Source organism: Anarrhichthys ocellatus, unplaced genomic scaffold (assembly GCF_004355925.1).
Source record: "Anarrhichthys ocellatus isolate YVR2014 unplaced genomic scaffold, GSC_Weel_1.0 scaffold52, whole genome shotgun sequence".
NCBI lineage: Eukaryota > Metazoa > Chordata > Actinopteri > Perciformes > Anarhichadidae > Anarrhichthys > Anarrhichthys ocellatus.
The window spans coordinates 699,242-711,860 of NW_022280082.1; the positions used below are offsets into that span (position 1 = coordinate 699,242).

The 12,619-nt window shown below is 40.1% G+C and overlaps 2 protein-coding genes across 4 annotated transcripts in view; both read left to right on the top strand.

Moving 5' to 3' along the window:
* Positions 1 to 4,685: 4,685 nt before the first annotated feature.
* Positions 4,686 to 7,808, top strand: fam110c (family with sequence similarity 110 member C). The gene has a single exon (XM_031870448.1). It carries the CDS (start codon positions 4,738 to 4,740, stop codon positions 5,824 to 5,826), a length of 1,089 nt encoding a protein of 362 aa, XP_031726308.1. The 5' UTR covers positions 4,686 to 4,737; the 3' UTR covers positions 5,827 to 7,808.
* A 1,886-nt stretch (positions 7,809 to 9,694) lies between these two features.
* fbxo25 (F-box protein 25) overlaps positions 9,695 to 12,619 on the top strand; it is a 9,425-nt gene continuing 6,500 nt past the window's right edge. For 2 of the 3 annotated variants that reach the window (XM_031870340.1, XM_031870342.1), the window contains exon 1: positions 9,714 to 10,585. In XM_031870340.1, the coding sequence (XP_031726200.1) occupies positions 10,461 to 10,585 (125 nt within the window). In that variant the 5' untranslated portion in view covers positions 9,714 to 10,460. Of the gene's footprint in view, positions 10,586 to 12,619 lie in introns of all 3 variants that reach the window. The other variant, XM_031870341.1, reaches the window with a different exon arrangement.

A 12,619-nucleotide genomic window follows, 5' to 3' on the forward strand; every position in this document is an offset into this window, starting at 1 on the left:
TGTAATAATTTTAATAACACACATGTTAAATTATCTTAATAATACGGTTAAAAAAGACAAAATGCACAATAAACAATGGTAAAGATGAATTTGACTGATAGCATTATTTATTTATTTTTCTATAGCTATCGCAATAATATTGTAAATTCCATGACCAAGACAATCATGTTGTGAAAATCGGATATTGTGACAGCCTAATTCAAATAAATATCACTTGATTTTATTATTTTTACAGTTTATGCTGACCTCCAGTGGTTTCTGCAGCATGACATCACAGCTGGGTGTGGTTACAGGTGCAACAGAGCACACTTCTTACCCATCAGTCATCAGTTAATGTGCTAGTTTACAGTCGCAAAACCAAAGTCATGGTCGGGGTTTAGAGAAGCCTGGTTTCCCCAGGAAGATGTATTGGCCTTGTAAGTTAACCAGGTTTCTAATCAGCTTTATATAGTACTTACCTGTGCAGGTGGTAGGTTACAGTTCCCATACAATCCCATTCACTGAAATGTAAGGGGGAGAGATGAGTTTGCAGCTTATGAGGCTGCAGAAAACCTTTGTTTGGTTTTCTTTTTCTTCAGTTTAATTTATTTTTGTTGAATTTCCCAGGTTATAATTTTGCCCACTGTTTCACTAAATATTTTGTTCATGAATGCCAAACCTTTTTTTGCACTACTCCTGCTTATCGATCTAAATCTTCCTAAAACATCCCTTTTTTTAAAGATTGCCAATGCCAAACCACTTCAGCTGACCTTTTTATTGAGTGGCAGCACTACATTTTGAACCAAAACAGCAAAGTTGTGGGCAGTAAAATCAAAAATATATGAGCTGACATACGCTCCATAAAGGCTCCATAGAGCTGAGAGGAACTGCAGATTCAAATAATGGTGTTCTGTGCTTTATCGTGCCAGCGACCCATGTCATTAATTTGATCAGTCTAATAGAAAAACAGCAGTTTTACATTTTGACATTTTATCATGTGTGAATAAAATGCATTCTCCTCACTGTGTTAGATCATTGAAGAAAAGTATGTTACTGTCTTAAGGCCAAAAGGAAAAGAATAAGTAAAAGGAAACTAAAACCTTTAATGAAAAAACACTGCACAGTAATCCTGCAAACACAGTTGTTTACTGAAATACAGTAAGATGTGTTTGTGATACACAGACTAATTGAGTGGGAGGTGACCTTATATTCTTCGTAATTAGCACTGCATACATAATCACCAATTATCAGTTGCTTTACATATGAGTCAAACAATAACTGCAAGCAAAAGATGCCTGCAGCAATTATATTTCATAATTTGCAAGCCTTTTTTTAATTGAGTCAGCCAGTTTCATTCACGTCTCAATGATGAGTGGTAATTATTGTGAATGACTCAATAAAAACACAATTAGCAGATGATGCAGTGTCACTTTAAACTGTAGACTATGTTTTTCCAACTAGCAGCATGAGTTACAAATTACATAAAAGTGAGAGGGCCCCGGGGAGAAGTGACTAATGGTGACAGTGTTCATGTTCACTCTCATCCCCTCCATCCCTCCAGTTGTTTTCCCTTTCTCTTTTATACAATTAAGAAGAAACAGATTTCCCCAATAAGTCAGAACACATGCCAAATGATTGTAAATGCTGTCACTGCACTTAGTTTCAACTCCAACACTTAAAACAATGTGACATGGGAGGTTTTTTGAAGTCGTGTTTCCGCTTGCACCCCTGAGCCAGAGGGCAGATTGACAGGTGTGTGTGTGCAAACGTGTATTTGTGTGTTATATTTTCAGATGCTTGTGTTTGAGTTTTTTTTGCCATGCAGGTGGCTAGATGGCAATATATGTCTGTCAGTTATGCAGTGAAATATCACAACAACTCAACACATGTAACATTTGGTCATCCCTTAGCTTTTCAGGACCATCATCAGACTAACTCAGCAACGGGAGGTTGGTGACTGTTATGGCCACTTCTTCACAGAGACCTGGCTCCGTCATGGCATCCTGGATTAAGCTGCACTTAACAGGCAGACCGCAGGAGAGAGCGCAGGACTCCAGTGGGACGAGAGGAAGCGGACTCTGTGTTTACTTCAATGATGCTTGGTAGTTAAAGTTCATGGGAAATATTCCCAAATTTTAAGGTTAAGATATCTGCCCATAGAATTGTTTTTGTTGCTGCTGTTTACATTCCTCCTGGTGCAAGTTAAAAAAATGCACCACAGTTTACTACTGTTTTTGTTTTGTTTTGTTATTTATCTTGTGTAGCAAATGGACTAGGACTGCATTTCGTTGTGCAACTCTGTGTTGCATAATGATCCTTGAATCCGTCAGTGGTTAGAGCGGATCCTCCTTTAGCCACACGCTTTGCAGTTCATTCGCCAGCTCCTTTACATTCCGTATGTCGAAGTGTCCTTGAGCAAGACACTGGAACCCAAGTTGCTCCCCGAGCCCTTTACAGATGCCCACTGCTCCTAAATGAGTTAAATGCCGAGGTCAAGTTTCATGTATGTAAATATAAGACGATTGAATTAAGCTTGGACTCGTAGTCCTGTTCAGACAAGAAGCCAGTTTATACACATTTTTATAAGAATGACTTGTGCTCATTGACAGTAACACATCTTGCATACCTCTGCCTAAGCACCAGACCTCAAAATCGGAGAACTTCTCACAAGGGCGTGAGATCATAATTCATTTGAAGCGGAGGTCGAGGAAGGATAAAGTACAAGTAAATACTGCAGAATCCCCAAGTGAACTGTTCAGTCTGGTTCAGGGAAGCCAATCAAAAGAAATTATAAGAATGAATAAATGCAACACCACAAAAAAACAGATGTGGTTTGGTAATTATGTAAAAACATTGAAAAATGAGCTTCAGTGATTTGAGGGGAATCAATAAAAGTGCATTAAGGTTGTTGGTTTCTGTTGGCGGTTACTGTTGGGCTTCTTACAAGCATATGAAGTGCTGGCATTGAATATTATAAAACCACATATACAAGGTTGCATAAATACATGGTCATGCTTCTTTCTCTCTTTTTCATCTAAGCACTCAGTCAATCTGCCCGTGTCCTTTGAAAGCTTCAGAACATGTTTTGAAACTTGTTAAGGAAAGGAGATGGATGGAAATATCACCATTTAATTCAAATTCTATTCCATTCATAAAAACTTTATTGACATGCATGTTCAGGTTACATTATTACCAAAGCATACATATTATTTAATAATTACGTTTTAGACAAGAAAAGTAAAAAGATAATAACTAGATAACAAATATACTCTCTTACAGATGTAATGAATCAGAAACATTTACTACAGAGCCATGCACTCATTCCTGTATCATTGGTCTAGTTTGGATTGGTTTCGGGGGCAGCATTACCTGTAGGGAGCACATTTTAGGCTGTAGAAAACCCTCTGCTGGGCCTGCGGTAAAGCTGAGGAAAGTTGCCAAAGTGCAGTCACTCACTCAGCAACACTTGGTGGAAAGTGTGTGAAGAAAGAGCCCAGCTGTGCTGAAATGGAGCATTTACGCTGTTGTTGCAAGCTCTTATTCTGTTGCCAAGATTTTCATTTTACATTTTGGTCGATTATCATCAGTCGCAATTCTTTCAAAACACACATGTTGCATATTTGTTTGATCAGCTGCTCTGCCTCTCCTTCAAGATACCGCTATGTGACACCACACCCGCAAATGTTTACAATGTTTACACGCACACTTACACACGTACACAATTAGACATCATCAATGATGATGTGAATGTTTTTATTTGTGTATCTATTTAGGTTACTTAGTGTATATGCACATGTGAAAAAAATCCATTATGGTCTGGTTACGAAGACCAACAAGGCAAGTGCAAGCAGAGTCCAATTGCACATTATACTGTAAACAAAAATAAATGTACTATTCCTTGGGGAGTTATTATTATTTTTACAAGCATGTGGGAATGTTGGAATCTATCAGGGTTTTTTGTCTTATATTATAACTGCTTGTACTGCTGCTTTGACCCAATTAAGTATTGCTAACCTTAAAATAGGACAAGCGTACAAGACAAAGAACTACTAGTAGATTGCACAAATATCAAATTAGTGTTTTATTGTTTTTAATAGTTAGGGTGTTTTCATCGGGGCTTTTTAAAGAGTGTAACTTTCAGGATCCAATTAAACCTCAAAATCAAGTTAGTGTCATTGTTTTTCAAGACGAGTGGAATGAGTTACTGAGCAAATACAAAACCAAAATCTTGAAGTAATAACCCATCAAATGTGTTTCCTCTTTGAGTCTTTAGAATTGCACGATACTGTTTTGATAGCCTCGACACATAAAGACTACATGAATTGGCAGAGGAAAGCATTTATTGCACAACATGTGCACTATAGTGAGCGGCAAACCTATTTTGATGAGTCAGTGTTGCTGGTAAATGGGTTGGTAAAGCAGAGAGTACTATGGAAGAACATACCATTTCGCTTGGCAGAAGATTACATACAATTTTGTCCTGTATTGAGCAACAAGGATAAAGGCCCGCATTTCCTCCAGGACAAGAGAAGAAAAACTCTGCAGCACCGTCAGCTTTCACTGTTCTCACCTGTGATGGTATCAGGTGTACTTTGAACAGGCTTGTGTTTGGTTAAAACTAGCCTTGCGTAGGATGGGTGGGGTAATGTGATCCTGTTGTAATACGTGCTCAGGCAAAGGACAGGCTTGAATGGAATCTTTTTCCTGGGAAGAACGTACACTTAAGGATTACCCACACTTTGGAAATAACTGATTTGAATGTTTGTTCAAACCACAATGGAGGCAACCAGTGATACCACAAAAATCCTGGAGAAGGGTCCTGATTACCTCCGAAAGCAAATGGAACTGGAGAGTGAGACAAGAGGAGGCATGACTGCTGTGGAGAGGCTCGCTGCAAGCAAACTGAAATATGTCAAAAGCAAGCAGGTGGTCAACTCAACTCAGGAGCCAGTGATCAGTCTTGGATCAGCCTCTGTGAGTAGCACTGGGTCTTCCAACTGGAGCTCGAACCGTGGCGGGAATCTTGTCATTGGGAGTAACTCAAGAGCGGCTACATGTGGTTCACAAAACTCCAGCTCGCCAGGGCAGGTACGTCGGTTCAGCTCCAAAAAACGACCAGACTCTCTTCTGCTTCACAGGCAGAAATGTGAGTTTCTGAGAACGTCACCAAAGGACCGGAAACACCATATAACACGCAAGTTGCTGCTCGGCTCTGGGCATAAAAGTGTTCCGTTACGTGAGGCAACGGAAAAGGAGCGTGAAGGTGACCGCAACAAGGAAAAAATTACCACACCTGAGGGAACAGCAAAGGAATGCAGCTCACATGTAGTGAGCTCTCAGTCAGAGAGCAGGAGGAATGGAGCAGCAGAGCAACGCAGCACAGAAAACAGGGATTCTGGGACAAAGGTGACAGCGGGTGTTGTCTGGAAATCTGCTGGTCTCTCTGCTGGTCTCCTAACAGTTCCTGAGTTTGAAACGAGGCCTGGCAAAGGGGTCAGTCGGTCTCACTCTGACATCAGCTCCAGGTACTCCAAACACTTTGCTGACTTTGATGTTTTTTTTAAGTACTGTGGGCTGGGCGGTGAGGTTATTGAGTCTTTGGGGAAGGAGAACTTCTCGGCGCGCTCAGATGAAATTGCAATAAACACCCGGAGTGTCAGCATTTCTACATCAGACGATGGCTTCTCCTGGAACAGTGGAGACAGCGACGGACTGCCGGAGGACAAGTTACATGAAAAGATGGGTCAGGGGACGTCAGTTATTGAGCGCAATGCGAGGATTATCAAATGGCTGTACAGCTGCAAAAACGCTATAGAAACTGGAAAGAAGTTAAGAGACCTCGATTGAGAGGCCTACCTAAGACCTCGACTGTTGTGGTTGATACCAACTCCTTGCTTTTGCCTTTGGAAAACACTGACTTTTGGTTTCACATCTTTGCCTTACCGTATATGTGTGTGTTTGTGTGTCTCTGTGCTTTTATCATTGTTTCCTTTGGTTTCTGTGCATAATGTGTGTGTGTGTGTGTGTGTGTGTGTGTGTGTGCGTGTGTGTGTGTGTGCCAATTTCAGCAGACACTTCTGGGAGAAAAGATTTGCTTCAGTTCAAACTGGCATAAAGTTAGCTGTTACATAAATTGCACAGAAAGCTTTGAGTCACACACAGAAACACAACAGCTGTTATCGTCCAAACATTTTTTATCTTGAAAATATAACAGTATGTTTACTTGTGGTTTACTTTTTATCAAACTGTGCACTCTTCCCAGATATGCACACTTGAAGACACAAACAATGACGTGCAAATCCAGAAGATGCCATGGATTTCAATTTTAGGAGTGGTGAGATTCAGCAAAACTGAGCCACTGGCCAAAAATACTGACTAAAACATTGATATCCACTGATATTAATAGTAATTTAAATGTATTTATTGGAATACTAAATACTTTTGCTTGAATAATTCTCTACAAACTTTTGTCAAGAGTGCATACCTTATTTTACCATGTTCTTGAATGGTTAATAAATCCTTTACTGGGTCAGTTAGAAGCTACTAATAAGAACAGGTGTTCTTCCTTCTTGGGGGTTAATAATGTATTCACACCAAACGTAGTGTAGAGATATAAACATACTCCACATTACCTTAAAGAACAATGACTTAATGCGTATTGAGTCCAGAGTTTTAAGCGAGTGAAACAATGTTGTCGAAGCAAACATGCACTTGCTTTTCAGTTTGCACGGGCTGAAGTTAGGTTTGCTAAACAACACAACATTTGTCATTTGCAACAGTGTCACTCTTTTAAAACTAATTTTGTTCACTGAAAGTGTTGAACGGAATAACCATCAACTCTGTTTCTCTCTCACCCACTCAGAAACGATATTTATGTGAGTATATGCTCATTCCTCAGCTGCACCCATGTTTTAGACACGCCTTTCACTTCTGCAGAAGCCTCGGTGACTATTTCGCATCAAGACAAGTCATTTCCTGCCCTCTCTTGTTTGTTGCCAGAACTTAGAGATACGTCTTAAAATTAAGTTCATGATTCAGTTCGAGAAACGGCCTCTTAACGTTGCATTTGTGGTTCAACCTACAGAAATGTATCATAAGTGCAGAAGGTATAATTATTGACTGCTTGCATTGCTGTAGGTTTATATTATTTCTTCTTATATTGGGATTTGTATTATGTAAAAGGCTTACTGTTACTAATCTACCACTTCAGACTACGGTTTTGCTGCTGCCTGTGTTACGTGTGTTTTATAATTAAGTACTGTACATTTTGCTACACAAATAAAGTTATCATTTTTCGAACATAATCTGTTGCTAAAAGGTATTAGTGGTAACAAGTAGTGTGCACATTTCATCCTCTATTATGTATAGGATTCTCTGAATATACATAGTACAATTAATGGATCATCAATAAGGCCCACTGTGGGCTGCTTGTATTTGATGAAAACATTTTGAATTTACTGTATGTGGCCTAAAGAGGGTGGTATCTGACAAGATACGACTGAACCTAATCACTGCGTTAAAATCTCAGCAACTCTTAGCACGCCAGTCTTACTGAACTATTGACTGCACTGTAATCACAGGCCCAGAGGAACAATAACCACACATAAACCAGTCTGAATGAATGGATGCTTGAAATGCAATGCTATTTTTAGTTTGTTAGAGGAAGACAAAGAAAAAGATTTTGCAGTATTTTGCCAAAAAAAAGGTGAAACATCTAATGGCAGCTTCAGACCGTATCCCTCCTGTTACAGATAAACATGTATACCTGTCGACTTGAGACTCTTTTAAGTCAGATTTAGACCGGACCCTTAACGGTTTGTGATTAAAGATACTTCTTTTAACTCAATTTGTGTCTGCTTTGGTTTTTACTCAAAAGAAGTTCAATAACCTCATTTAACATCTGTGAAAATGACACCTGCCTCTTCTCCCTCATTATTAAATCCAGCATCTATATGCAAATATTTTTCCAATCAAAGGTTAGACTTATGGATGCCAGATGTCTCCTACCTCACCAATCTTAGTGCATGTGTACAATATAGGTTTCACGTTTCCAGATCACACTTGTATAAATTGTTAACTGATCATGACTGGCCTCCGAACTAGTTGATGTCACAAAATTGTGCCCGCATGCACACCTCTTAAACTCAGATTAGCAACCTTCCACCTTCAACAGATGAATGTGAAAACAGCCTTATTGTGTCAAACTCTGACTTAAATTATTAGGCCTAAGAATTGAGAGGACTTGGTGCCAGCTATGTAAAACTCCCAAAGCTTTGAAAGAACAATGTTGATTGTATCATTTTAGCATTCAGACTGGCTGGATTACCTGCATCCTGATTTGGAATTTGCATGTTAAGAATTATTATGTGAATAACTATAAGGCTTGAGACTTGATTTGGACTTGAAGGGACATGAGACTTGACATTGAATATTTGCCCTTCCCCCCCCCCCCCCCCCCCCCAAAAAAAATATGTGACAACTAACAGAAATGGTATTCCTAAACTCTCACAATAAGGTTTAAATGATACTACTGTACATATCAGAGCAGTTCCCACAACAGTAGAACAGTGACCTAGATATAATTTCCCTTACTATGAGGTCTGTGATTGATAAAATATTGTATTAATATTAAAACTCTTTCAAATGTTCCTTAATAAAACCCATCATCACTCCCACAGCCGCCCAGTCGTCTGTTTTCAACCCCCATCTCAAAATCAAAACAACTACATGTGCGCAGTCCTCTGTCACGTGTAGAAGAAAGCCCCAACAAAACAGAATGGATTAAAAAAAAAAAAGTATTGACAGCTGCAGCCAGCCAATCAGCGACGCGACTCTTGGTAGCAACCAGAGCCGTTTAATGAGAGTCACGTCATCTCCGTTCACTCCAATGGACCATTTTTTCCCCAGCAATGGCGGATCATGGAGCGACCCTTCTTCTATGGGAGCGTCTTAATAGTTGCTATACTACTATATACTATTAGTGCCATAGAGTTACAGTGAAATTAACCTTTAGTGATGCACTTTTAAAAGGTAAGTAAAATAGAAAATATTTAAATATCTATTATAAATAGCTCCTTGTAGTAATAAAATCCTAAAGATACCCCTACCTCAGGGCCACCGTAGTTCTCTTACACGTTTGATAAGGGACGGGTGAACGGAGGGGAATGATGTTGCTTGCAATCTACAACATCACCGCTAGATGCCACTAAATCTCACACAATCTTCCTTTAAACAAGGGAACTTTAGCCTAAAAACAATGTCTACACGGCAGGTAACTCTCTGGGTCTTTCTTATTTCCCGATGTTGTGCCTTCTCGAGTCCTCGCTTCTCGATCCTCCACCTTGTGACCCGGAAATAGATCTCAGCACTGCATCTTGAAGGACATCCCAATTCATATAATGCATCTCGAGAAGCAAGGAGGAAGGATTGAGGAGGAAGGATCGAGGAGGCTTGACGGAGGAGGAATTAACCATTCTTCAAACTTTCTGCCGTTCAGTTTATGTAGAACCTCGTAAGGAGCTGTTTTATCCACATTTCTGATGATACTGATGTTTTTATACCTGTTGTTTTGAAGTTCCGTTCACGCGACTCTCGCTTTCTACGGCTCTGGTCTCTGATAGCGACACAATAAAAACAAATTTCGTCCAATCAGAGAGCAGCAGGGGGGCGTGGACGAATTCTAGTCCGTGTACTGTGTGTGTACTTCCGTCAATATCTCCTGCACGGCAGGCAAAAGAGACAAGAAGCAGGAACAGAAAGAGACGGTACAACAAACGAGTCGCTAAAGGTTTGTTTTGCAGACAGTCCCGATGCTGTTATAGTGCAGTTCATATTCTTTATTCTCGTCCTGTCGGGATTACATGCGTTGAACCGACTGACAGCTTCTCTTGTTTTCATTTTTTTACTGTTGATCGCTAAAACGACGTTGACAGTGTTTGCTGTTGTGTTTTTCCAAAATGCTTTAGTGAAATGCGTCATAGTCGTTGTCAAGGGGGTGTTTTTAAAGCAATTTGGCTCACTTTGCATCCGTGTATTTACCTGTAATATCGCGTTATTCTTAATAAATCTAATGGCCCTCTTGTTTATTTAGCAGCTGTTGTCAGACAACCTGATAAGAACCCACTGTTGTGGACTACAGACTGAATCTACGGCAGCAAAGAAAGGCCATATTAGCTGGTTTTCTTGTCCTAATTGAACCACCACTGAACACTTATTGTGGAAATTTAAATATCACAGTATTTATAACAATGCAATGTATTTATAACATGTGTTTTGCATTCTTCTCTTTGAAATACCCAGACGGTCATTTCAAGTGGTGCAATTTCAAAAACTTGGATAAAATTGTCCCCGGTTCCCAGTCGCTCATTTCTACTTATTTTTCTTGGATCAAATGTCTGACAGAATATAATTTGACCCTCCAGGTGTTTTAGGTTGCAGCGACCCTCTCTGCTCAGAGTCCCCCCCCCCCCCCCACAGCTAAAATGCCTTTCTTGGGCAAAGACTGGAGGTCGCCAGGATGGAGCTGGACAAAGACGGAGCACGGCTGGAAGAGGATTTTCCTCTATGGACACGAGTTGGAAGATAACAGAGAAATAGACTTGAAAGGGTAAGATCGTATCTTATTCACCTTTGTCATCTATATCTGCCTTCAATGATTTTGTTACCATTGTCAAACTTTGTATGGTCAATGAGTCATTAATTAATAAATGAGTAATTAATTAATTAATCAAAGTAGGTATTTCTTTTTGCATATATTTGTAAACTTTGATTGTGCCTTAATAGATTCAGAGATTTGAGGACTCATTACAACATGTAACATAGCTGAACAACAATGTTTCCCTATCAGGGTATATTTGCTTATTCTAATACAAATACTTCAATAAATTGAAAACTAAAATACTTAAGAAACCTGGAGTTTGCTCAGAATCCAGCCAAAGTAAATTACATTTTATTAGCCCTGCATCTCTTCTTTAAAACTCTAATGATTGATTACAGCTGCCAAGGCTCGCTTTGAGTGTTGACTTGGTTCTCAGACATCTTCCACTTTCCACAAAATACGACAAAAGCATTCTAGGGAGAGGATTCCCCTTATTAAACAGAGCATAGTAGAAAGCTGACAGGAAATAAAGGCAGAGAGATGGGTTATGGCAGTATGTTGTGGTTGTGCTTTAGCGATGACTAGGAATGATCTATTTTGACCATGGATTGTTGTTGTTTGCTGTGGTTGGTGTATTTATGAGAGCTGCAGTATGTGTTAATGCCTGGCGCCAAACCAAATTCCCTTTTTGGTAGAAACGCTTAACAGATCAGGGAAAAAGGAAGAGTGGCAGGGAGTCAGTTTTTAGTAACAGTGGTAAACGTGCACTGATGAGGCCGTAGCTACTCGGTGCCAGAAAGACAAATCATTGGGCTTATCGGGGCTGCAGCAGAAAGTCTTTGATGAAGTAATTAGCATCCCACAATTGCAACCTGTTATTGGCAACACAGAGTAAAGGGTTGTGTTTAGACACTCGGGGCTAATTTTACATCAGACCAACTTGTCACTGTATCCTGTTAAAGAAAAGATACATATTCAAAATAATTAATGTGGAAGTGTGGTTGGAAGACTTAAAAGTAGCAGGAACTACCACAGAGGCGGTTTTGAGTACTTTGCCAGGTGTTTATCTCTGTGGGCGTACGCCCGTGGACCGATTAGGCGTCACAAATCTTTACAGGTGTGAAGTTGAGATCAAAATGAAGTCGGAGTTGTAAGATGGGTGTGGTCTGAGCAAAGGCGCCGGTTGTAGGGGGGTAGGAAGAGGCCATTGCCTTGTCTAGTTTGTTTATACTGTACATGGCTTAGTAGTTCTTTGTGCTGCTTGCATTTATTTGACTCTCAACGTCTCTTGTATGCTTCAAATATGGATGTACAAGACATAAAATGATGTGCAGTTGCAGTGTTCAGCGGGGATAGCAAGATGCACTAACCAGCTCACGAGCAAACAATGCTTAAACAGCGAGCAGCAGGCTGGTGAGCCGCCTGACGGGGTTAACTCGGCACCAGTTGGCGATATCTCCCTCGAGCCACACGTGTCGCCTCATTAGCTTTCACAAAAAGGCGCAGGACACGACATCAGAAAAATAACTAATGACATCATCTGTTCAAATTGGCCGCTCTCCAAATGCATTGTCAGTCACAAAGGACAGTGACTTCATGCAGCAGAGGGTGCATTCGGCAGACTAACGCATGTAGGCCAGAAAGAAAGAAGAGCATTGTGATGGCCACTGGCATGGTGCAGGGTGTTACAGAGGTAGTTTAGATCATCATGTATCTCTTAATGTTAACAATTATTATTATCTGCAAACACTTTACTGTCAATCACTGGGACACATCTCTTGGTCATTTTGCAAATGCAATAAATGCAACTTGACTGCATCTATCTAACAGTGAGTAAGAGAAGTGTAACAGCTAAATGGCAGTCTACTTGCATACTTGTTTTCTTCCTTGTCCATGCTGACTTGCTAAATATCCCTCGTCCCCTTTAACTCATGTGTTACAGGGTATAGTTTAATCATTCACAAATCCTTCTGAACATTCCTGCTGCTGCTGCTGCTGTGTGTGTGTGTGTGTGTGTGTGTGTGTGTGTGTGTGTGTGTGTGT

Excerpts from the sequence above, each read along its gene's own strand:
- fam110c (XM_031870448.1), top strand. The coding sequence starts at position 4,738 with ATGTTTGTTCAAACCACAATGGAGGCAACCAGTGATACCACAAAAATC.